At 41.0% G+C, this 26,076-nt stretch overlaps 2 protein-coding genes across 7 annotated transcripts in view; one reads left to right on the forward strand and one right to left on the reverse strand.

The window, feature by feature from the left end:
• Positions 1-3: 3 nt before the first annotated feature.
• cd99 (CD99 molecule) lies at positions 4-18,969 on the reverse strand. Of its 5 annotated transcripts, XM_023997723.2 has the most exons (15): positions 18,712-18,969; positions 10,144-10,173; positions 9,654-9,713; positions 9,235-9,273; positions 8,679-8,723; positions 8,429-8,464; positions 7,404-7,442; positions 6,509-6,559; positions 6,261-6,350; positions 5,455-5,490; positions 5,273-5,299; positions 2,194-2,316; positions 1,931-1,984; positions 1,552-1,579; positions 4-1,453 (listed from the first exon to the last, which is right to left on the reverse strand). In XM_023997723.2, exons 1-14 carry the CDS (start codon positions 18,770-18,772, stop codon positions 1,575-1,577), a joined length of 696 nt encoding a protein of 231 aa, XP_023853491.1. In that variant the 5' UTR covers positions 18,773-18,969; the 3' UTR covers positions 4-1,453; positions 1,552-1,574. The 5 variants fall into 5 exon arrangements, with proteins under 5 accessions (XP_023853491.1, XP_023853490.1, XP_023853493.1 ...); XM_023997722.2 differs by lacking the exon at positions 1,552-1,579 and having other exon boundaries at positions 18,712-18,968; XM_023997725.2 differs by lacking the exons at positions 1,552-1,579; positions 9,235-9,273 and having other exon boundaries at positions 18,712-18,967.
• The window catches only part of LOC111970950 (polyprenol dehydrogenase-like), a 48,589-nt gene continuing 24,945 nt past the window's right edge, over positions 2,433-26,076 (forward strand). The window contains exon 1 of one of the 2 annotated variants that reach the window (XM_023997721.2): positions 2,433-3,281. The gene's annotated coding sequence lies outside the window, so the exon portion shown is untranslated. Of the gene's footprint in view, positions 3,282-19,830; positions 20,112-26,076 lie in introns of those variants that run through there. The other variant, XM_023997719.2, reaches the window with a different exon arrangement.

The raw sequence follows: 26,076 nt of genomic DNA on the forward strand, positions 1-26,076 counted from the left end.
CAATCAATTGTAAAAAGTTAACTTTATTGATAACAATAAGGTACATTACCGACAGCAGTCCATTGTCTTTCAGRGAAGGAATCAAACTCCTTCAAAACACACAAAACAACTAACTACGATCAACTAAGCCAACAAATGATTTCCTGTATTGGTAAAGAACAAGCAGTAACACTTCTTCAGTTGCAGTTACTTAAAAGGTTTTAATTACATGTGCTGAAAGTTAAAGGAGAACAAAAAGGGCATATATCACACAGCAAAACAACAGCAGCGCCTTTATACACATTCTTCATTAGTATTTACAGCACAAGTGACATGGTAGAATATGCTGRTTTACTAGTTTGGTATCAACCCCAGGTATCAATTTCTATTCTTATCTGTATTGCATCAGAAATCAAGCAATCATACATACAAATCTTAAACAAGTATAACTTAAAACATACAATAACCACTTCTCAGTATAAATGTTGTTTTGCAAATAAACATGCACAATGCGTTTAAAAAAAAMAACATTTATGTCGATTTACCATGTGCATTTATGGTAGCTTTCCCTCACATAAACACTAACGAGTGGCTTGCACCCCAAACAATTAACTTACAGAAGACAAAACGTGATGCAGCTAAAAGTTGAGCTTGAAACCATTCCTCATTCCAAATAGTACCCTACACATTCTATTTATATCCACCAAAATAATCCCTTTCTCTAAGGCACTTTTTTTCATTATACCTTCATCTATACAAAAAGTTCTAAATCCTTCTATTAAATTTGAATCCAATTAATAATTACATGAGTCTGCCATGTTGTAAAAGTATCCTTTGTGTGCATGGTTTGTTTTAATTTGTGTAACTACAGACTCGCCTGGGTTATATTTTAAAACGAGCGMTGACATTTGATGAAACGAGAGATCCTATTGCCAATCCGAATTTAATATACGTACGTGGAGACGGTTAAAGTAAAACAAATACAACAAAAGCTATGTGCAATGTAAGCACTTGTTTAGGTGTAAACACAGTCAAATGTACAATGCAGTTATAGATACTAGCTAGGCCTACTAAAGTATGAAATGAAAATGAAATGGCAAGTGATGAAAAATCACATCAGCATGTTGAAAGACAATTGTTTGGTACTGAACAATTAAACAATGAAAATGATCGATACATCTTCACGGCAAAAAAAAAACAAGTATTCAAGTTGTAAATCTATCTGTGTCTTTACACAGCTAAATTAGGTAACAACAACAAACAACAACATATAACTAACATTCTCCAAAAGTTAAATTCCAAATGAAAGACAAATGAAAAAAAATCTATATTTTTTWGTGTATTTTTTTGCCCACTGACGTCCCCAGCAGACAGTTGACACCTGCTGATGGAAGAAGGTGTTTCTTTGCTAAAGGTGAGGTTCCTCTATGATGACCTGATCGAAGTTAGGATGACCTGAGCAAGTTGCTCATCACTGGAATCAGAGGAAGCACAGAAATAATGGTTATGTTAACGATATGAAAAAAACAATGCATTGGAATTTAAAATAACTTAAAACCCTACTCAGCAGACCTTTTTCCGAGGGTTCCCTTGCCCTAATCTGCAGGAAAGAAAAGGAGGACAGAGAGAAGTAAAGAAACAGAGGAGAAGCAGGACCCACCCAGAGAAAAGGCAGGAAAACAGAACAGGAATACTAGAATGAGATAGTAGGTAGGCAGTATATAGTAAGGTAGTAGATAGTGTTGGTAGAATATTGGAGTAGTAGGTAGTATATTGGAGTAGTAGGTAGTATATTGGAGTAGTAGGTAGTATATTGGAGTAGTAAGTAGTATTTTGGAGTAGTAGGTAGTATTTTGGAGTAGTAGGTAGTATATTGGAGTAGTAGGTAGTATATTGGAGTAGTAGAGAGAGAGAGAGAGACTAATGCGATTGTGTAATAACTAGTGCTTACCTTGGGGTTCAGACTGAGCTCCATGTGCGTTCTTTCCACTTTCTGGGTCTTCACCTGAATAGAGAAATACATAAGTATTTGCATTTAAGAACATGTTATGTGCCACAGACAACTTTATAGTGGGACCTCTAGACCCTTGTATCGTGCCCTGAGACATGGCTGTAGACTTCTATTAGATGCCATACAGGCGTCCACAGCCAGGGAAACCTTGTATCCACTACTACACATACTGTACTGTACGTATCCCAGTCCCATTCACTCACCTCCCTGAACCTTGAAACACAGTTTCTTCTTCTGGTAGGCAAAGTAGCTAGAGGCAGCACCAAGGAGGGCCACTCCTATTCCACTCACTATGCCAGCGATCTGCCCAGATCCAGCTTCTTCACCTACACAACAAAAAGATCCATTGTTAATGTTTAGTTGATAAGGTTACGCTAGATATTTTCTCTCTGAGTGATTCTTTGAAAAATATATTAAAGAAAGTGTGTGTGAGTGAGGCTATTATTCATGTTGCATAACGTGCCTTTATTTTCCAAAAACATACGGCTCTAGTCTAGTTGCACACCAATGGAAAACATTTTGGAACTATATCACAATTCCACAAGGTGGTGGTCGAGAGCCCTTTTTATGACGGCGTCTGGTTGTAATGTGCTGGCAAAGTATTTCTGGGTGGAAAATAGTGCAACAACAGAATACTATGGGGGCTGAAACACAAATATTCAGGAGTTTCTCTTTAAAAACATCTTAAAACTATCTCGACAAAAGACATGAAACCATGAAACCTCAGAGAAAGCCACAACCAAGTGATACAGTGAAGGAATAACACGAACCCAACTCCCAAGGATACAGAAAGTAACAAAGAAATAAATACACAATGGGATTACAGTGAACAAACACTTGAATTTTGATGAAAAAACCTTAAAAGTAAAAACTGGATTTTCCCATAGAGAACCACTGTGAGTAACAGTGTATCATGCATTGACACAGGGCGGTGCCCAGGGTAAAAACTGGATGAAAAACCAACAAACGGTGACTTACTGCTGTAGAATGCAACCTACCGCCTGTGGCTACAATCGTACAGTTCAGTCCAATAACCTTCGCTCACAGTCACACATGCAAGCTACATTCTTCAAGAGCCGGTTGCATGGATTCCATCAACAGAAACCACGCTACGTGTTATAGATCCTCTGCAGAACACCAGAAATCAGAACACCGTTCAGCAGGCTTTATTAACATCTGAAGGAATACAACAACGGACAAAGAGACGACAATAGCAATGTGTTGATAGCTAACCTCTCTGTTGTAGCACACACATCGTAAGAAAAAGAAGTAGCCGCACGCTTCTAACATGGTAAGACACGTTGTAATGGAAACACGATTTTGTATTTGAATGCAAGTGGCCAAAGAAACGTACCCCGATGAAAGACAACTTCCAACCTTACAGGAACATTCACCACGATACATAAATCATTTGTAAACGCACAAGATTTTGTATTTTTTTTATAACCTCTACTGGCTATAGCACATATATCCTTCAGTGTTTCAGAATAAGTAATTAACGTAGTCAATATTGGGATATGAGAGAACTGCATGTCGGGATGTTCTAGAACACATTAGCACAAAACAAGAGTTTCAACCGAGTGCTGGGAAGTTTGGCTATGCTAGGAATGTGTGCTGACTAGGCCTCTGTGAGGGGCTGTTAGGGCTAGGCTGCAAAAGCCTTAGTAAGTAACGGGCTTAGGGTACAGTAACGATGGGCATGCTATGACAAGATGCGACACAGGAAAATAATTCATACAAAGATTTTCCACATCTGTTTTACATCTGGACTATGACCAATAATTGTCAAAAATTGTAAAACGTAGAGGAACTATCACACAAGAAGGAACACACATATGAAACAACTACACGCAACGCATAAGAAGGCCTCAAACACCATACTAATAGTGGGAAATGTGGTTTCCACCGGCAAGTGGCCAAATATGCAGCCCAAAAACGGGGGGGGGACAACAACAATAACCTTGATAATATCAGTAACCACTATCTTTAGGCTTATAGCTGTAACATTTTACAAAACAGAATCCCATAAGCTCAACACACAGGAATGATTCAGAAACTGACTTCAGAAAGTAAAGAGAAGGGTGGGGTGTCAGAGGGGATGAGAACACACCCACTCCTTAAGGGATAAAACCTCTGAACTTTGTACTAACCCTAGCTTTAACCCAGTGAAAACTGGAGCCTACACTCAGAACAAAAAGGATCTCTCCAGAACCTAAAAGAGTTATTCGGCTGTCCTATCGGAGAATCCTGTTTGGTTCCAGGTAGAACCAAAGAGACCTTTTGGAACCATTTTTTCTAAGAGCGTACAAATCATTGCTTTGTATGATCAGCCCTGAGAGGTGTTTTAAAGCACCTCAAACCTTTTAACGCCATGTAAACAACTAATCAGAACACTCCCTCAGATCTGAGCACCAATCAGAACATAGGTTCTGATTCCTGAAAGTCACTGGGGGCTCCTTCATTCATTGGCCCACATCCAAAAGCTCCATGGCCTTCTCTAACAGAGGCACCACTGCCTGCTTTAAGTTGGATATCCAACATGGACGCCCTCTGGCATGTTAGCATCTAGCATCTCAGGAATTGGCCCCACAGTAGGTCTAGATCTGCAACGACACAGAATCGTACCTGGGTTTCAGGCTATGGCCAATAGTGTGCACCAATTCAAACCAATCAGAGTTAATTCCCCTTTTGTATTCCAAACCAATAGTTTCCAATGTTCCCATAAAGCTTACTGTACTTATTTACCCAGAAGTTAAACTATATTTCTTGCTACAAAAAAATGGCCATCCTTAAGCCTCCACTTGCACTATTTGATCAGAGAATCCTCAAAGCCATGTTTCAACACATTTAGTTTGATAGACCTCCTCCTCTCAGCACAGCCCTTTCATTTGTTTATTATTCATTTTCAGAATCTGTGCTGTGTTTGGATTGAAACAGGAAGTATAAAACAACATAATCCGACCGTGAGGAGCACACACTAAAACCAGGGCAATCAGCCAACTTCCTCTAGGACAGGAAACGGATATGAATATAGAAGCACAGAGCTTAATCCCTCAAAAGGTGTGGAAAGAATTCCCTGTCACTGAGATTCTTCATACTGCAGGCCTTTGACATCATGGTAAAGATGAGTGGTGAGAGTTAAATACAGACTAAAGATTCCACCTAAATCTGGTGTGAAACAGCCGTTCAACTTGACAAAACGGCACCCCATATATTTCCTCCTCTGAGACGCTTGATAATTAACATTATTTATTGTAGAAATAAAGGGATGGATTGTTTTACCTTGAGGTTGATCTGCACCACCTCCTCCTGAAGAGGGAAAAATAAGGGAGAAAGTAAGCAATAAGTCCATAAGTTTGTGTACTTTGATTTTGAAGTATTACTGTTTTGAATCAGTTTTACTAGCAGCACGCAAGAACCTCAGACAAACTTCAGGCGAACAGGAAGTGCTATAAATGGCGTACCATTGGGATCTGAGGGAGCTGGGTCAGCTGCACGTGCTATATATAAAAATTAAAAAAGCAGAACAAAGTGAGACACTTCTACTCCCTCTGTAGTATATACTTCTAGACATACTGTACATAGAAGTAGCTAGATAGGCCTGTGTGTTCTATTTACATGTACGTGCAAATGTTCATGAAGACTTCACAGATTTATCGTATAAAGACTTCATCGAGTCGGTCAAATATTTCCAGATTCCTTTTAAACATGTCGTCTTTAACTGTGAGGGTTGAAACCTTCCCCTTACACTGAGTTTAATGACAGGTTATTTCAGTTTGTTTCCAGCTCCTCTGGACTCTCCACAGTATCATGCAGGATAGCATCAGACTAACAGGCATATGGCACTAATTACATTGGTAACCATGAGGGGTTTTCCTCTTCCCTATTTTTGCTTTTCTTCTCTCTTTTGTAAAGAACAAGTAATTACTTCCATTCTAAGTGGCTAAGAGGAAAAATAAAAAGGAAATGTGTATACAGTTTTAAGACTGAACGGTTCTGTTTTAGTCCACAGTGAATTTAGCACTGCAATTAACTTCAATATGGCAACAATGGACAATTTCGGCYGGGTCCCCAGCCTCCCCGACATACTCTATTGTGTGTATTTTGACTTATGCTCGGCGAAGTAGATATTACTCTCCCTCAACAGTAAGATTGCAGGCCTACTGTTGGAAGTCAAACCCATTAACTAATTTGTATGAACAGCACCCTTTGTCTCGCCTGTGACACTGCTTCTAAACTTATTCAATAATAAAAGCCTTAAATGTCCTACCTCCTCCTCCACCTCCCTTGCCGGGATCAGGCTTGTAGTTATCGTTATCGCTCAAATCAAACAGGTCATTGTCTCCGAAGGACCCGCCACCTTCCAGATGAAAACAGTATAGCAACAGGTGAGTCGGTAACAATTACCACTGCTTTCCAGAGAGTCCTGGGAGTCCATAATAACAATACACAGTAGCACACACATAGTATATGATCATCAAACAGAGGAAATAAAGGGATATATCCAATGCTTAGTACCGGTGCCTCCATCTTTAGGTGGAACAACAGCTGGTTTACCCGGTACGGGATCTATGGATGATAGACATTAGAGAACAAGGGAGAGGAGTGGGAAGAGGACCATTATTTATATTACATTATAACACGTTATAATAACATTATAAGATGTTTTCACACTGGGAAGCATGCCACTAGTCCCTCATAACATTTCTTCCGACATTAGATGGGAAAACATCAGCACCTACAATCACTTGAGCTCTTAAGTGAAAGTGACAGTCTGGTTTAGCAGGTTTTGAAAGCTCAAGAGGCCACGCTTCTTATTAAGAGAGGTGAGAGTGTGAGAGTCACTGGACGCAAAGCAAAGGGAACCTCCTTCACATACCCAGCCATCACCATGTCTCAAGACATCTCAAGACGTCTCAAGACAAAAGGTGCTTGCTGGGTATGTAAAGGCTGCTGAGGTAAACGCTTAATCATAGATAGCAGTGGGTATGATTCATCACAAGCCCGTTATAATTTTTTTTTAAACCTTTATTTAACTAGGCAAGTCAGTTAAGAACAAATAATTTTTTTCAATGACGACCTAGGAACAGTCGGTTAACTGCCTTGTTCAGGGGCAGAACGACAGATTTTTACCTTGTCAGCTCAGGGATTCAATCTTGCAACATTTCGGTTACTAGTCCAACGCTCTAACAACTAGGCTACCTGCCACCTCTACACTCTAACCACTAGGCTACCTGCCGCCCCGGTTGATTGCTTGATTTGAATGATTTATTAATTGTTTGTTTGATTGATTGATCGATTGGGTTAAGTAAACAGGGAGGTAGGGACAAAGAGAGAATCCCCAATATAGACCTGCACAAAATAGAAAGACTTCTTCCCAAGACTGAGCACCTAACAATAACTCTGACTTTACCTGGACCCAAGGCATCAGACAGGTCAAAACCCATCCCATCTATGAAGAGAAAATATAACAGAAAACATATGGATTCTATGATTGTATCATTTACAATGGATGACATCTCCCATCTTGAGGTCATTATTCGGTTTGCTTTAGTTATCAGAACCAGGGCCTAAAATTGACTGTTCGGTCTGCAGCCACTGTGGCAGGTACCCGCCACTCAGATTTTTTACCAGCCAAAACATTTAACATAAAAAAAAAAACGGATGATCATGCTTTGTAATGTTTCTAAAACAAGAAATGTATTAGTAAGAAGTAATGTGGTATATTTCTCAATTTCACAACATTAACCAAAATATCAGATATCAGACATATTTTTCACGTTACCTTGGTAACGGGAACACTGGAGTTGTGTCATGTTTTGTGTGTGTGAGATTTGCGATCTGACTAGGGCTATCATTTGAAGCAGCAGCCTCAAACTAACGTTTAAAAACAACTGAGCTTCTGAACTAAACAATGTAAATAGCCAAGAAACACAAGGACACCGTCTCACTTTGTAGACTTTTGAGTAAATTAGATCAACTTCTATGCCTCCAGAAATGAATCTATCAGCACTGCACACAGAGCGCACAGCTCTCCTGCCAGGCAGTGTTGCTGCGTGACGTGGGATATAGGATTCATATTTCATTGTGCAATTAGGAGCTATGAAACAAAACAGCAGAAATACTTTGAAAACAGCTACTGCAGCACTTTTCTGCAATAAATTTCAACTCGCACTTCTGACTATTTTATTCACAAATGTAACGCTCGCACTGTAGAGACCTGCACATTGAACACCGTGGCTGGTGAAATAGACATTCTTACCCGCCAATACCTAAATCTACCCGCATCTGGCGGGTAGCGGATGTTCATTTTATGCACTGATCAGAATGTCTTCCTGTGTTCTTTAATCTGATAGCTAGAATCCTGATCAAATAGGATGGAAACTGTAATTACAAGTGATTAGTGTTACTTCAGCTGGTTGAGTTAATTTTACTTACCCTCAGCTGTTTTTTTGGGATCTACAGGTTTGGGATCTGGAAAGGGCATCAAGTATATCAACTATAAGAGCATTGTATTCCACGTTGGGCAAATGATTGGACAACATATTTAGTTAAGAACACATTGATGTAAATAAACACATTGACGTATCCAGAAGATCTAAATCATCTGAGAACAGAAATAAAATCTTAGTTGAAATACATGTGAGCTCTCCATTCGTTTGACATTTGTCGGCCATAGATGCCTTACCAGTTCCACCTTCTTTAGGAGGGATCCCAGCTGGTTTCTCAGGCTCTAAGGGGAGGAAAGGTGAATCAAGGAAGATGGATTAAAAAAGCCTCAACTTTAAACCATAATTCCCAGGATTTTCACCTTTGAGTCTTACCATTTTAAAGTCAGGAAAGGAAAACTTTTATTAGAAATATAGCATAATAGAATAAGGTGATCCAGGTTGCGATTTGCTGAAAGGGATGGGTGTTTAATTTAGCCAGGTATTATTGGTTGAATATAACTGAATACCACAACAGTATAACAATACAATTGGATGCAGTTATAAATCTATCACCCAAATCGCAAACTGGATGAACCCTTAAAGCAAATCAGTGAAAAAGAAATCCGAGACAAGGAATGATCCAATCTTATTATCCCAGCACCAACGAGCTGATGAGAGACTTAAACACAGCTACCTGTTGAATGAGAAGGGCACCCAAATGTAAGTCTGATATATAGAAAAGTTCCCAGAGGAAAACCAACACCAGCTTAGACAAAGAGGGAGTCATCTACACCTATTATTGTGTCCTTTTACCTTCTGGACCGAGAGCATCGAATAGATCAAATCCACCTCCTGGAGATGAAGAAATGTAATGACATGTATTTATGCTTATAGCATGATAATAACACTGTCAACACAGAAGAATGTGGTCAGGTAGAGGGGTATTTGAAGAAGTGTGACAGAATGCGGACCGAGAGATCACAGAGGAAGACAACACAAAGGAAATCCTTGCATAGAGTTGATAAGAGTCCCCTCGGGGGCTGGGCCACCCTGCAGTCACATGCTGGGCTCATATTCTGTTTCTTTGAAGTGGTTATTGATGTGGTTCATGTTGAGTCATATGAGTTGTGACTAATGAGTTGCCTATTTTCCCTTGCTAGTGGCTTCATGTTGACTTCCAGAGTTGGCTTCATCCCACAGTCAGTGTAATATTATGTGACAGGCTTCCCTACCTGGACTGGGATCCGTTGCAGGTTGCTTTGGCAGTTTTGGAATAGTAGTTGTAGGGTCATCTAAACAAAGAGGGTTTTTTTGCCTTTCAGAAAATCATTCATCACATTTTAATCTATAAGGCTGGAGATGTCACATTTATATAAAATTTAAAAAATCGGTATTATAATAACAGGATCATCATGTGTTATGAGTATTACGAATTCAAACGGTCATTTCTAATCATATATAAAATATTTTCAGAAGGCCTACATTATATTTGGACATGAACTCCTGTTCAGTAATAACTAATTAAACAATTTGCATTATGCAATATGCATTCAACTGGATCAGAGCCAGACAGCGCTGTGAACAGTGCTACAGATAGGCAGAGGAGGAAGATGTACCACCTGAATACTGTGAGGAACAGCCATTACACCTGTTTCATCATTAGGAACTACATCTACAGTAGGCTTACCTATCAACAACAACAAAAAAGATTGAGAAACTTACCAAGATCAAGGCCATCATAAAGATTGAAGTCTGTGGGACAAAGATGAAATACTATTGGTCAGCCATAATGTCCAAGACAACGCCAACACACCCACAACACTGGCTGTCTACGCATCTTAGTTAGCACCACTTTCTACTCAACTAACCAAACTAGCTTTTTTAACTGTGTGCTAAAAAAGTTCCGTGGAACCACCAGTTGCTACAGTATGTGCGTGACTTTGATATTGTGACAGTGTTTGTGCAACTTAACAGCAGGTAGTACATCCTGTATTGGTTGCCTGGTGTGGTCTTGTTATGAGGGAACTGGCCTTGCCTGGCATGCAGTCTGTTGCCACTACTGTCAGTTGCGGTTTGAAGGTTTGAATGACTCATAGGCAGCTGAAACCGGAGAGCTGTATCCTAGAGCACTCTACTTTCTCTACTCTGCCTTGGCTGTAGTTAAACCTTTGTGAATTAACCAGGCTAAGACTGAACTAGCACACTAACTAATTAACCAATTACCTAATTAGCCAACCCACTTAAAATAGAGGCCTCTGTTAAAGGAATTTAATTCCTATATGTTCATCAATCAATTCAATTAAAACACTCTGCCCAKTCATAAGAATTTGTAAGATACTTATTTGCATAAAATGGACAGAAACCAGTCTCAAAATCAATCAATCAATAGCGTTTATTCTCGAGAGTACTGACCATAGTACAATTTACATCAGGTTATATAAAAATAATGACGTCATAGGTTTTAAAATGTCCTTCCTCCTCTCGGATACAATGGTAATACAGTTCAAAAGCCTTCTCACATTGTCTGCCACCTGTTAAACAATCTACGACCAGCCCAAGGTCTCTCCCCTCCCTGGKTAGAGACARAATGTCSTGTAAGGAACACAGCATTCCAGCCTGKCTGATGATAACTCCATTCGTTTCTCCATTCGTTTCTAACAGACATTCCTTGTTCTAATTCTTGATTAAAATTACACACATTATATTCAGCATTATGATTATAATAAGATTCATACATCCATACAGTAACATAGTAGTATTCTGTTTAGTTATAATTCTAAGTCAAATGTATACATAATTTAGTCATTATTCATAAAAATCCCATAACAGTTTGGAAATACCATTGCTTACTGCGTCTGAACCTTCGACTGTATAAGAATATGGTCTGAAGTGAAACTGAGCAGAAAAGTCAGATAGCTGCTTCTGACACTGTAAACAAGTGTTTAGGATCTGAAACATAACAAAACGAACACTTTTCTGAGACACTTTTTAACACGAGTCAAGGCATTTAGAATTCGATGAAAACACATCACAGTGTTTAGATTGTAAACACCGGGACATGTTGATTCATTGTAACACTTGTTAACCACAATGAACACGTTATTCAGCACAAGGCGTTAGGTTTTAAACTCTAACACTGGGGGTGTTGTTTTAACACTGTAGGAAGTAAAAGCCGTATTTGCATATTTCCAAGCATACCTCTCGAGTGAACGTGAGAAATGCCACCCATGACAGTGTTTGTTAGTGACAGAGACATGGTTGTTGCAATAAATTCATTTTCTGAAACGTGCACCTAGTGACTGCCCTAAGTTATATGTATTCAATTAAAGTTCAACCCTTTATGATCACATACTATACATTGAGTGTATAAAACATGAGGAACACATGTTCTTTCCATGACATAGACCCGACAGGTGAAAGCTTTTGATCCTTAGTGATGTCGCTTGTTAAATCCACTTCAGTCAGTGTAGATTTATTTTATTTTTTTATTTTTTCACCTTTATTTAACAGGTAGGCTAGTTGAGAACAAGTTCTCATTTGCAACTGCGACCTGGCCAAGATAAAGCATAGCAGTGTGAACAGACACACAGAGTTACCACATGGAGTAAACAATAAACAAGTCAATAACATGGTAGAAAAAAGAGAATCTATATACAATGTGTGCAAAAGGCATGAGGTAGGCAATAAATCGATAATTACAATTTAGCAGATTAACACTGGAGTGATAAATCATCAGATGATCATGTTGCAAGAAGAGATACTGGTGTGCAAAAGAGCAGAAAAGTAAATAAATAAAAGCAGTATGGGGGGTGAGGTAGGTAAATTGGGTGGGTAGTTTACAGATGGACTATGTACAGCTGCAGCGATCGGTTAGCTGCTCGGATAGCAGAATTTTTAAAGTTGTTGAGGGAGATAAAAGTCTCCAACTTCAGAGTTTTTGCAATTCGTTCCAGTCGCAGGCAGCAGAGAACTGGAGGAAAGGCGTCCAAATGAGGTTTTAGCTTTAGGGATGATCAGTGAGATACACCTGCTGGAGCGCGTGCTGCGGGTGGGTGTAGCCATCGTGACAGTGAACTGAGATAAGGCGGCACTTTACCTAGCATAGCCTTGTAGATGACCTGGAGCAGTGGGTCTGACGACGAACATGTAGCGAGGGCAGCCGACTAGGGCATACAGGTCGCAGTGGTGGGTCGTATAAGGTGCTTTAGTAACAAAACGAATGGCACTGTGATAAAACTGCATCCAGTTTGCTGAGTAGAGTGTTGGAAGCTATTTTGTAGATGACATCGCCGAAGTCGAGGATCGGTAGGATAGTCAGTTTTACTAGGGTAAGTTTGGCGGCGTGAGTGAAGGAGGCTTTTTGTTGCGGAAATAGAAAGCCGATTCTTGATTTGATTTTGGATTGGAATGTTTGATATGAGTCTGGAAGGAGAGTTTGCAGTCTAGCCAGACACCTAGGTACTATATAGATGTCCACATATTCTAGGTCGGAACCGTCAGGGGTGGTGATGCTAGTCGGGCGTGCGGGTGCAGGCAGCGAACGGTTGAAAAGCATGCATTTGGTTTTACTAGCGTTTAAGAGCAGTTGGAGGCCACGGAGGAGTGTTGTATGGCATTGAAGCTGTTTGGGAGGTTAGATAGCACAGTGTCCCAAGGAAGGCCGGAAGTATATAGAATGGTGTCGTCTGCGTAGAGGTGGATCAGGAGAATCGCCCGCAGCAAGAGCAACATCATTGATGTATACAGAAAAAGAGTCGGCCCGAGAATTGAACCCTGTGGTACCCCATAGAGACTGCCAGAGGACCGGACAACATGCCCTCCGATTTGACACACTTGAACTCTGCTGCAAAGTAGTTGGTGAACCAGGCAAGGCAGTCATTAGAAAAACCGAGGCAACTGAGTCCGATAAGATATATGGTGATTGACAGAGTCGAAAGCCTTGGCCAGGTCGATGAAGACGGCTGCCACAGTAATGTCTTTTATCGATGGCGGGTTATGATTCGTTTTAGTACTTGAGCGTGGCTGAGGTGCACCCGTGACCGCTCGGAAAACCGGATTGCACACAGCGGAGAAGGTACGGTGGGATTCGAAGATGGTCAGTGATCTTTTGTTGACTTGGCTTTCGAAGACCTTAGATAGGCAGGGCGATGGATATAGGTCTGTAACAGTTGGGTCAGGGTGTCTCCCCTTTGAGAGGGGGATGAACGCGCAGCTTTCAAATCCTTGGGATCTCAGATGATACGAAGGAGAGGTTGAACAGGCTGGTAATAGGGGGTGCGACAATGGCGGCGGACAGTTTCAGAAATAGGGGGTCCAGATTGTCAGCCCAGCTGATTTGTATGGTCCAGGTTTTTCGCCCTTTTCAGAACACTCTTGCTATCTGGATTGGTAAAGGAGAAGCTGGGGAGGCTTGGGCGAGTAGCAGCGGGGGGGGCGGGGCTGTTGGCCAAGGTTGGAGTCGCCAGGAGGAAGGCATGGCCAGCCATTGAGAAATGCTTGTTGAAGTCTTCGATTATCACGGATTTATCGGTGGTGACCGTGTTACCTAGCCTCAGTGCAGTGGGCAGCTGGGAGGAGGTGCTCTTGTTCTCCATGGACTTTACAGTATCCCAGAACTTTTTGGAGTTAGAGATGAAGGGGAGGAGAACGGTTAAAGAAGGGTTTTTAAGCCTTGAAACAATTGAGACATGGATTGTGTACCATTCAGAGGTTGAATGGGCAAGATAAAATATTAAAGTGCCTTTGAACGGGGTATGGTAGTAGGTGAACTGCAACGCTGTTGGGTTTTTGACGCGTAACAGTTTCCTGTGTGTACCAAGAATGGTCCAGGACATCCAGCCAACTTGACACAACTGTGGGAAGCATTGGAGTCAACATGGGCCAGCATCCCTGTAGAATGCTTTCGAGACCTTGTAGAGTCCATGCCCCAACACATTTAGGCTGTTCTGAGGGCAAAAGGGGGTGCAACACAATAGTAGGAAGGTGCTCCTAATGTTTTGTACACTCAGTGTACGTTTCAYAAGGCCGTTAGTCATAGCTTAGTTAACTTCTACATTGTAGTCTGAAAATCTTGGCTTATGTGCCACATAAGACCTGCAAGTCACAGTACGCTGGTTTGTTCTGTGATTAGTAATTCCTATCAGAATCCAGCCAGCGGGAGGATATCCAAGAATTTGAAAATTGTATCACCCACAACCTGCACTCTGAATGACTGCTCTGGTGAAGGACTTAACAAACAAGACAACCTAAACCAGTGGTTCCCAACCAGGGGTACTACCCAAAAGGACTAGAGAAGACTCATGGGACCATACTGGTAAAATACTCCTGAGTGCGTAAATCAGGAGTTCTCCAGCAGAGCAAATACTGTCAGTGATTCAGTAACTGCAAAAGGTCGGTAACCACTGACCTAAACCATCTAAACTAAAACAACCATCTCAGTAACGGGTACAATAAATCCAACCCCAAACAGATTGGATTAGTTTTTTTTTTAATTAAGTTATTTATCTTTGAATAGTATAACATCAATTAATCAATCAATGTGTATAGATTTTAAAACAACCTATTCTAAAAATCAACCTGCAACAAAGCATGCTGGGAAATATGATAATGAGGCCCCTCCCATGTCTTTTTCACTCTGAGAGAGTTAACAGAAATGAACTCAACACAGTCAAGTAACAACAATACCATGCAATTGAAAAGATTTCTTGAATCAAATGTCTTGTCCAGTAAGGTGACAGACATTACTAACACTGATCTGAATAAGGCATGGAAAGTCACATCAACTTCTAATGACGAAATGCATGGGAAAGTAAACAGCATTGTTCAAAATCTGAATACTTAAGAAATATACAGTTGAAGTCGGAAGTTTACATACAGTTAGGTTGGAGTCATTAAAACTGGTTTTTCAACCACTCCACACATTTCTTGTTAACAAACTATAGTTTTGGGAAGTCGGTTAGGACATCTACTTTGTGCATGACACAAGTAATTTTTACAACAATTGTTTACAGACAGATTATTTGACTTATAATTCACTGCATCACAATTCCAGTGGGTCAGAAGTTTACATACACTATGTTGACTGTGCCTTTAAACAGCTTGGAAAATTCCAGAAAATTATGTCATGGTTTCAGAAGCTTCTGATAGGCTAATTGACATCATTTGAGTCAATTGGAGGTGAACCTGTGGATGTATTTCAAGGCCTACCTTCAAACTCAGTGCCTCTTTGCTTGACATCATGGGAAAATCAAAAGAAATCAGCCAAGACCTCAGAAAAAAAATTGTAGACTGGTTCATCCTTGGGAACAATTTCCAAATGCATGAGGGTACCACGTTCATCTGTACAAACAGTAGTATGCAAGTATAAACACCATGGGACCACGCAGCCGTCATACCGCTCAAGAAGGAGACGCGTTCTGTCTCCTAGAGATGAACGTACTTTGGTGCGAAAAGTGCAAATCAATCCCGGAACAACAGCAAAGGACCTTGTAAAGATGCTGGAGGAAACCGGTACAAAAGTATCTATATCCACAGTAAAACGAGTCCGACATCGACATAACCTGAAAGGCTGCTCAACAAGGAAGAAGCCACTGCTCCAAAACCGACATAAAAAAGCCAGTACGGTTTGCAACTGCACATGGGTACAAAGATCGTACTTTTTGGAGAAATATCCTCTGGTCTGATGAAAGAAAAATAGAACTGTTTGGCCATAATGACCCTCGTTATGTTTTGAGAAAAAAGGGGGAGGCTTGCAAGCCGAAGAACACCATCCCAACCGTGAAGCACGGGGGTGGCAGCATCATGCTGTGGGGGTGCATTGCTGCAGGAGGGACTGGTGAACTTCACAAAATAGATGGCATCATGAGGTAGGAAAATGATGTGGATATATTGAAGCAACGTCTCAAGACATCAGTCAGGAAGTTAAAGCTTGGTCGCAAATGGGTCTTCCAAATGGACAATGACCCCAAGCATACTTTCAAAGTTGTGGCAAAATGGCTTAAGGACAACAAAGTCAAGGTATTGGAGTGACCATCACAAAGCCCTGACCTCAATCCTCTAGAAAATGGGCAGAACTGAAAAAGCGTACGTGAGCAAGGAGGCCTACAAAACCTGACAGCTCTGTCAGGAGGAATGGGCCAAAATTCACCCAACTTATTGTGGGAAGCTTGTGGAAGGCTACCAGAAACGTTTGACCCAAGTTAAACAACTTAAAGGCAATGCTACCAAATACGAATTGAGTGTATGTAAACTTCTGACCCACTGGGAATGTGATGAAAGAAATAAAAGCTGAAATAAGTCATTCTCTCAACTATTATTCTGACATTTCACATTCTTAAAATAAAGTGGTGATCCTAACTGACCTAAGACAAGGCATTTTTACTCGGATTAAATGTCTGGAATTGTGAAAAACTGAGTTTAAATGTATTTGGCTCAGGTGTATGTAAACTTCCGACTTCAACTGTATGCGTTCTCCTGGTTGGAAACTGACTGGAAAAAGCTGACTATTGTGTTTAATCTTGCATTCTAAATGCCTTTGTTTAAAATGAGAACCCATATTGGCTAATCTAAATGCCTAATGTTTAAGTTTTTAACACTGACATTTAGGTTAAAACGTGTCACATGTTTCATGGTTTTACAGTGTACTTTCAGAAGAAAGACCAACAAACTATTAACTGTATCAACTAACTAAATATAACCCACTCGTACTAATTATTTTCACTGTGTACTGGATACTTGAGGCAATGATGGGGTAGTATAAAACAGTCTTTCATCAGTTCAGTCTGGCTTTTAAATCTAGGCATAATATGTGTCATCATGAAGACAGTGTGCCCATTTGGGTAGGGGTTTGGGGCTGCATGCCTGTGGTCAACTCTAGCCAATCCTGGAGCAGCCTCACATATGAAGCCAAGAGACACAGCCATTCACAGGATGGGATATATATTTAGAATGTTATGTTCGTGGGTGCTGAGTATAACTCACAGAGGAGCTATAAGGCTGAAAAGTATTTCAAAAGTCCAATATCTTATAGGCCTACAGATGTAGGATCTTAATTTGAGCCAGTTTTCTACAGCAGGAAAATAATCMTGCAGCAACAGGAAATGTGAATTATTATGTGGATTACAATTAATTGGCATTTTTTTAGGGGTTGATATATTTTTCGTAAAGGAAAATCAAGTCTGAAATTTCAAGTGGAAATTACAAGCTTCAGAAGCCTTTTAAAACCTCAAATACGCTACAATTTTAACATTTCCTGCATTGCAGATTAATTAAGATCCTAAACCTATATTATTATTTTCAACCAACGGTTGAGGCAATGGTATCTGATAATATCTATCAACTAGTATCTATCAACTAGCAAATGTATTGCCAACTAAATTTGTTGGAGCTACTTTTTATCTGTATTCTTTTTCAACTGACACACAAGTACAGAGAGCCTACAAAGAAAATAAGGATGGCAGAGAGGCTTGGCTTGGCTTGAAAGTGTCTTGAAAGACGAAACACTTCAGTGAGAGAGTTGTTAGTATGCAGTACAGGGAACTGTGTTCTGCAAACCCCCCTTACCTTTCAGCAATTAAAACCTGCGAGAAAACAAAACACTCTCTCTGTGCCTTTCACACTTGCTTTTCAAAGTTGTGCCCAGTCGTGCCAGTTAGCATTGCATGCACATGTGCTTCCCTATGAGCCAAAGACACTACCCTGATTATAAAGGGCAGACTAGACACACCCTTGAGTCATATACTACCACACTAAGATGAGTCAGAACTCTTCTGAGAGCAGTGATTATAAAACTGTACAAGAAGTACACAAGTGTTGTATTAGCCTACAAGTGTTTAACAGTGTTATACTGCCTTGCTGTTAAGGTAACTGCATGTCATTCTCAGCTGTGCAACTAAAAACTGCACAGAGGACTGAGCTGGGAAACAAATGCATGCAACAGGCACGTGCCCTAACACAAATAGACATAACTCATAGTATGGGGGAGGGGGACGCAGACATGGAGTTTCCCCGTCTATTTTCTTGCCTAAATCTATAAACGTATTACTACAACTTGTAGGCCAATCTTGTGTGTACCTTGTCCAAAGGATAGGCCTAAGCAAGATTAAAGCAAGACGTATAACTTTAAATAGGCCTACGTTACCATCAATAAAAAAAATACAAAAAAGTAAATAGCAACAATAATAGTAACGATCATCATTATCATCATATTATTATCATTATCATAATAGCTATTCATAATAGGCCTAATAATGGCTTAGTTATGTATCTTGGGTTGGGGGGGAAAAACCTTACCTTGTGTTTTCGTCCCTATAACAAGAGTTACAAGCAAGGCAATCCATAAGCAAGATTTCATGTCTGCTGAATAGGAAAGAAAACAACAGTTTCCCTGAATTATCCGATGCTGGATCGATATGGTTATTTTAACTAATTCTTTGCTCCGAGTTCTTTGTCAAACTAAATCGGTAACTTTAGGGTGTGTCAATGTGCGGTGCTGTCCCCTCGTTGTCTACCAGCACTCGAGTGTTCTCCAGTTACAGATTGGCAGTCAGAGTGGGTGTGCTGTGGTAACTTCGTAAAATAAAGGCGTAACCCTGGCGGCGCATCAGGTCACAATCTGAGAGAAGTGAGGGGCATAAACCTACATTTACATTACTCTTGTTGCCTTATCGCCCATCAATTGATTGAAAATTTATGTAATTATCACTATATGAACTGTCTCTATTCAAGGGAAATCGTTATTTTATCAGCATACACAAAATATATTTTGCATCAATTTCATGTTTATGGTGTAATATAATAGAAAACTGCAAACACGTACGTTTAATCATTTCCCAAAAACTACTCAGCAGCTCCAAATGTGTGGTCCTCCCATAACACGTTGGCTATTTGAATTGGGCGATTGTGCCATCTAGCGACTTGTCATGGTTTTCACTTTCATTTGTAACGTGCCTATCCATTTTGTGCCGTGCGCGTAAAAGCGAAGAAAATGTCAACTGGCCATGGCGAAAATGGTCATGAGAAATAATGCAGTTGGAAGCTATACTACAACATCTCGTCTTGTGAAAGAGTGTGTAGCAGGCTATGGCCTAATCGATGTAATGCATAGTCTATAATAGGGAAATAACCAACATCGAATAACAGAGCACGATATTGAAATGTTTGCCTTATTATTAAAAAAAAGATTAACTGTGATTTGAAGTCGTCTCTGTTTATCAACATTTGAGGATTATGGAATCATGGCCAGTACAGTCTATCTATAATGATTTATAATCATATTTGTGTTGCTTCAGTGAATGTTGAGGTCTCTAAGGACAAATGTACAGGCCAGCGGATGCCAGCCAGTCTGACTCTTCAAGTTGGCACGCATCAATGCAGATGCCAAGGAGGACTAGTTCGGGTGCTTTAGAGTGCAGMGAACGTGTCCATCATTTCATTCATAAGAGCCGGAGCAACAGAGCCCGCTTATTCCTCCTCTTTTGCTTCGCTGCTGACATGCAGTCTTTCTTGTCTCCATTTAACAAGGCGATCTTAGTGGCTTTGTTTATTTTTGCCATTTTACTCATTCTTTATGTAATACTATGGTATATATGCCGAGACGTGGATTGCGACCACGGTATCTGACGCTTGTCGTGAGAAAAGCAGACGATACCCTGACTTTGGCTTATACCGAGACGCGCCAGGGTGACCCTTTGGTAAGTCCACCGGCGCGTCTTGACCGCTCTGACCATGAGCTCAAGGTGCATCATTTAACCAACGTTATCATGGAATTCGTTTGTAGATGTTGCTCATGTTGAGTAAAATATGTGCAGTTCCTTTTATGTGTATCGTGTAGGCTGAATAGCCTATTCAATTATATCTCCAACGTGTTGCGCCACATTCGTGTTAGCATGAGGTAGGCTATTGCAAATCAGGATAAATGTTTCCCTTAATTTCTATTGGCATTCATTCTAGGCAATTGTCATAATAATATGTTATAATTCAGTAAAACGTATATTAGTGGGAAAGCTGCTATAGTGTGACAAAGAAGGCGGGAAGGAGGTTCAGGCTACACGTTTTTGAAACATCCGTGTCACCCTTATACCCCTCGCAAATGTACGGTTACTGGTCATCCAACAAAAACACCGTTGACAATTCAGAGACATGATGAGGCATCAATAACAATTGAAATTCTATTGAATCATTCTGGTTCTGATTCTGGGACTGATTTCATTCTATGAATGTTTCAATTCTGCGGAATTTCCTGTAAATTACCTTTAAAACAGCTCTGATTTGAAATTTTAGTTCATTTGACCTTATACGGTGTCCTGTGTATTCAACATTAAATGTAATAACATTGCTRTAACAAAATCCCAACCATCTCTATAAATATCTGAATTGAACTCAAAGAGAAAGCTTTTTGATGCAGATACTCAGCCTATAGCCTATTCATATTGTTGGATAATAATTTATGCCTACTTCCCCAGTAGTCTATTCTACAATAAATAACAATGATTATTTAACAATCCCACTCAGTCTGAACCGTTTAAGAATAAGGTACTTAAATGGTTCTTCCTCAGCTTTTAAGGTTCCTTGGATAACTCTTGCCTGGATAAAGAAACATTGACTAAAGTGTGGGGTTCTTGATGTGGATCTACGGTTCTTCAGAATTCTAAAAGCTTCTTGAAATAAATGGAAGTCTGCATACATTTAAATTAGAGTTAAATGAACACTCAGTTGTGTAAAAGAACCCCAGTGTTGGTGTTAATAACCCGAGTTTAACCAAAACCATGCATTACAGGACCAAAAGTATATGGACGAACATCTCATTCCAAAATCATGGCCATTAATATGGAGTTGCCCCCCCCCTTTTGCTGCTATAACAACCTCCACTCTTCTGGGAAGTCTTTCCACTAGATGTTGGAACATTGCTGCGGACGCTTGCTTCCAATCAGTCACAAGAGCATTAGGCGATTAGGCCTGGCTTGCACTTGGCATTCCAATTCATCCCAAAGGTGTTCAACTGGGTGGAGGTCAGGGCTCTGTGCAGGCTAATCAAGTTCTTCCACATCGATCTCGACAAACCATTTCTGTATGGACCTCTKCTTTATGCACGGAGGCATTGTTATGCTGAAACAGGAAAGGGCCTTCCCCAAACTGTTGCCACCAAGTTGGAAGCACAGAATCGCCGAGATTGTCATTGTATGTTGTAGCATAAAGATTTCACTGGAACTAAGKKGCCTAGACCATTATTCCACCTCCACCAAACTTTACAGTTGGCCCTATGCATTGGGGCAGGTAGCRTTCTACTGGCATCCACCAAACCCAGATTTGTCCGTCGGACTGCCAGATGGTGAAACGTAATTCATCACTCCAGAGAACGCTTTTCCACTGCCACAGAGTCCAATGGTGGCAAGCTTTACACCACTTACWTTGCGCATGGTGATCTTASGCWTGTGCGCGGCTGCTCGGCCATGGAAACCCATTTCATAAAGCTTGCGACGAACAGTTATTGTGCTGACGTTGCTTCCAGTGTTGCAACCGAGGACAGATGWTTTYTGCACGCTACATGCTTCAGCATTCGGCGGTCCTGTTCTGTGAGTTTATGTGGCCTACCACTTCGTGGCAGAGCCGTCGTTGCTCCTAGATGTTTCCAAGTCACAATAACAGCACTTACAGTTGACTGGGGTAGCTCTAGTGGTGCAGAAATTGGRCRAACAGACTTGTTGGAAAGGGGGCATCCTATGATGGTGCCAAATTGAAAGTCACTGAGCTCTTCAGTAACGATGTTCTACTGCCAATGTTTGTCTATGGAGATCGCATGGCTTTGTGCTCGATTTGATACACGTGTCAGCAACGGGTGTTGCTGAAATAGCCGAATTCACTAATTTGAAGGGGTGTCCACATACTTTTGTATACATAGTGTATTTCCCAGCATGCTCTATTGCTGGTTGAGTTTTAGAATTCTTTGTTTCAATATCTATGTTCTTGCATGTACATTGATTAACTAGTTATTCTTATGCTACTCAAATATAAATAACATACACTAAACTATTCTAATATGTTACTTGGACTTATTACACCTGTTACTGAAATGGTTCTTCCTGTTTGATCTGTTCTATGTGCACTATTTCTATGCTTCCCATACTTCTGTTTCGTTTKTGCGTATTGTACATTTGGTTTTGTACATCAGCTTCAAACAGCTGAAAATACAATATTTTTWGTTGTGGAAAATATATTTCACAACGATTTAGATGGTACAATGATTCTCTACAATATACTAGCTTGTTTTGTCACATAAATTGAAATTAGGCAACCTATTCGAATTTTAGCAATCAGGAAATGGCCATTTCTGCATAGCGCATCTTTAAAGTATTTAATTTTAATGACAAGATATTCACTTAGGACTTAACTTTATGAAGGCCACAGGACTTAATATGAAAKAATGCAATCCCTATGTCTCTGTCACTTGCCCAAAAAAATCACTTGAAAGGCACCCTGGGAAATATGCAGGTCAGGCTTAAAACCATACAGTAGGGCTATTCAATTCCGGTCCTGGAGGGCCAAGCCATTTCTATTTTCTTTTCAAAGAACCATCTCATTTATGGTTCTTCAGAGACCCTAAAATGGTTTCCTTATGGCATCGCTCTCAAGAACCTTATTTGGTTCCAAGTTGCACCTTTAATTTTAAGAGTGCAGTCTGAACTGGTTGCATCCAAAATGGCACCCTATTCCCTATGTAGTGCACTACTTTTGACCAGAGTTTTTATGTAAGGAATAGGATGCAATTTTGGAAAAGGGGATACCTAGTCAGCTGTACAACTGAATGCATTCAAATGAAATGTGTCTTCTGCATTTAACCCTTTTCCTCTGAATCAGAGAGGTGCAGGCCATAATCAACATCCATGGCGCCCGGGGAACAGTGCCTAGGGTGGCTGGAGCCATTTGACCATTTTTAGAGCCTTCCTCTGACACCGCCTCGTATAGAGGTCCTGGATGGCAGGAAGCTTGGCCCCGGTGATGTACTGGGCCGTACGCACTACCCTCTGTAGTGCCTTGTGGTCAGAGGCCGAGAGATGCCATAACAGGCAGCGATGCTAACCGTCAGGATGCTCCTTGATGTGCAGCTGTAAAACCTTTTGAGGATCTGATGACCATGCAATCTTTTCTTCAGTCTGAGGGAGAATAAGTTTTTGTCGTGGCTCTTCACGATGTCCTTGGTTGCCGTGGACATGTTAGTTTTGTTTGGTGATGTGGAACGGCCAAGGAAGCTTGAAAGCTCTCAACCTGCTCCACTACACCCTGTCGATGAGAATGGGGTCGTGCTCAGTCTCCTTTTCTGTAGTCGCACAATCATCTCATAGTCTTGGATCATTTGAGGGAGAGGGTTGTTGTCCTTGCCACACAGTAGGGTTTCGACCTCCTCTATAGGCTGTCTCATCGTTGTTGGTGGGCTCAGGCTAAACTGTTGTGTTTTCAACCTGCTCACTAGAGAGGTTGTTATCCTGGCACCACACGGCCAGGTCTCTGACTGCCTCTGTAATAGGCTGTTCATCGTTGTCGGCAAACCTTAATGATGGTGTGGAGTCGGCCTTGGCTTATGCAGTCTGAGTGACAGGGGTACAGGAGGTGGACTGGGCACCAGCCGAGGGGCCCGTGTTGAGGAAGCGTGGGCGGATGTATTCTTTACCTAACACTTACCTGGGGGCGGCCGTCAGGTAAGTCGCAGAATCAATTGCAAGGAGTAGGTGTTTATGTCCAGTGGTCTTGCTTTTTAGTGATGGAATTTGAGGGCCTTGCTTATTGAATGAGCTAGCGTGCTGGTCAATGAATGAGCATTTCTCTACATGAGGGTGCTTTTCCAGTTGGTGGATGAAGGCAGTTGTGGAGTGTCTCAGTAAGAGATAGCATCATCGCGGATCTCGTTGTGTACAGTGTGCAAATTGGTGTGGGTTCTAAGGGTTTTGGGATAATGGTGTTGATGTGAGCATATGCCACCTTTTCAAACGCATTTCCTGGGTACAGACGGGAGCTGCTACGGGTCGGTAGTAGTTGAGGCAGGTTACCTTATTGCCTGGGCACCAGGGATATGGTGGTCTGCTGAAACTTTGGTATTACAGACTCAGACAGGGAGAGGTTGAAAATGTCAGTGAAGACACTTGCCAGGTTGGTCAGCGCATGCTCGGGAGTAACATGTCTGGTAATCGTCTGGCCAACGGGCTTGTGAGTGTTTGCCTGCTAAAGTTCTTATCGATTGGCTGACTGAGAGCCGTGATCAACACAGTCATCCGGAACAGCTGAGCTCTCATGCATGTTTCAGTGTTACTTGCCTTCAAAGCAAGCAATAAAGTTATTTAGCTCGTCTGGTAGGCTTCGTGTCACTAGACACGCTCTCGCTGTGCTTCCCTTTGTAGTCTGTAATAGTTTGCAAGCCTGCCACAGTCAGCCAAGAGCATTGGAGCCGGGTAGGTAGGATTCGATCTGTCCCGTATTGATGCTTTGCTGTTTAGATGGTTCGTCAGAGGGCATAGTGGGATTTCTTATAAGCTTCTGGGTTAGAGTTCCCGTTTGAAGCGGCAGCTCTACCCTTTAGCTAGTGCAAATGTTGCCTGTAATCCATGGCTTCTGGTTGGGGTATGTACGTACAGTCACTGTGGGGATGACGTCCTCGATGCACTTATTGATAAAGCCAGTGACTGATGTGGTGTACTCCTCAATGYCATCGGAAGAATCCCGGATCATATTCCAGTCYGTGCTAGCAAAACAGTACTGTAGTTTAGCATCTGCTTCATCTGAYCACTTTTTTTATAGACCGAGTCACTGGTGCTTCCTGCTTTAATTGATCATGTACTTTTTCCCCCAGTCTGATTTAGTGCCTGGTCTTGTCCACTCTGTTCTAATGAGTCCTGCTCGGCTTGTTGGCATTGTAGAGGGAAACAGAAGACACATAAGATAAAGACACWTTTGTATCAAGAAAACAGAAACCGCTCTGTTTAATTACAACTGCATCTAGCGGCTACCAGAGGTTACTRACGTAACCCCGGTTCTATGAACCATGTGCAATGTTTAAAACAYTTATTTCAGAGTTTCTCTCGCGACCCCATTTTCAAATAAGGCAACCCCACATGAGGTCGCGGCCCTTAGTTTGGGAAAGCTGGGATAAACTGATAGGCTCCTGTGTGATCTCGGCACCAATGTAAGCAAACCGACAGGGTCTATCAGTCCGGGTCGTTTGCTTCACCCAAGACTTTGTTGCACTGAGCAAAAGCCTAAATCTTGGAGTTGCCACAACCCCTTGGGCCTTAGGCAATATTATGTACATTCATCCTTCCTTAGATGATAGTGAGTAAATTGAGCTTTTTTTTTCTCAGYATCACACCGCCAAGGGAAATATAGTATTCTTTCTAACAAAGATAYCTACATATATTTCAGAATGTTTGTATCACTGGAAATAATCAGAATTCATGTAAACACAACMGTTTTGAAAACATAGCTTGTACAAAAAAAGTGGTCTCTTGGCACAACTTAACTTWAAAAWWWWWWWWTTTWTWTTTWWTTTATTTCACCTTTATTTAACCAGGTRGGCAAGTTGAGAACAAGTTCTCATTTACAATTGTGACCTGGCCAAGATAAAGCAAAGCAGTTCGACACATACAACAACACAGAGTTACACATGGAGTA

The sequence above is a fragment of the Salvelinus sp. IW2-2015 genome, linkage group LG12 (assembly GCF_002910315.2).
Source record: "Salvelinus sp. IW2-2015 linkage group LG12, ASM291031v2, whole genome shotgun sequence".
NCBI lineage: Eukaryota > Metazoa > Chordata > Actinopteri > Salmoniformes > Salmonidae > Salvelinus > Salvelinus sp. IW2-2015.

Excerpts from the sequence above, each read along its gene's own strand:
- cd99 (XM_023997722.2), bottom strand. The coding sequence starts at position 18,772 with ATGAAATCTTGCTTATGGATTGCCTTGCTTGTAACTCTTGTTATAGGG. Across the intron at positions 9,274-9,653 it reads TGCAACGGATCCCAGTCCAG|GAGGTGGATTTGATCTATTC; the intron begins GTAGGGAAGCCT and ends CTTCATCTCCAG. Across the intron at positions 6,351-6,508 it reads ACCTAAAGATGGAGGCACCG|GTGGCGGGTCCTTCGGAGAC; the intron begins GTACTAAGCATT and ends TTCATCTGGAAG.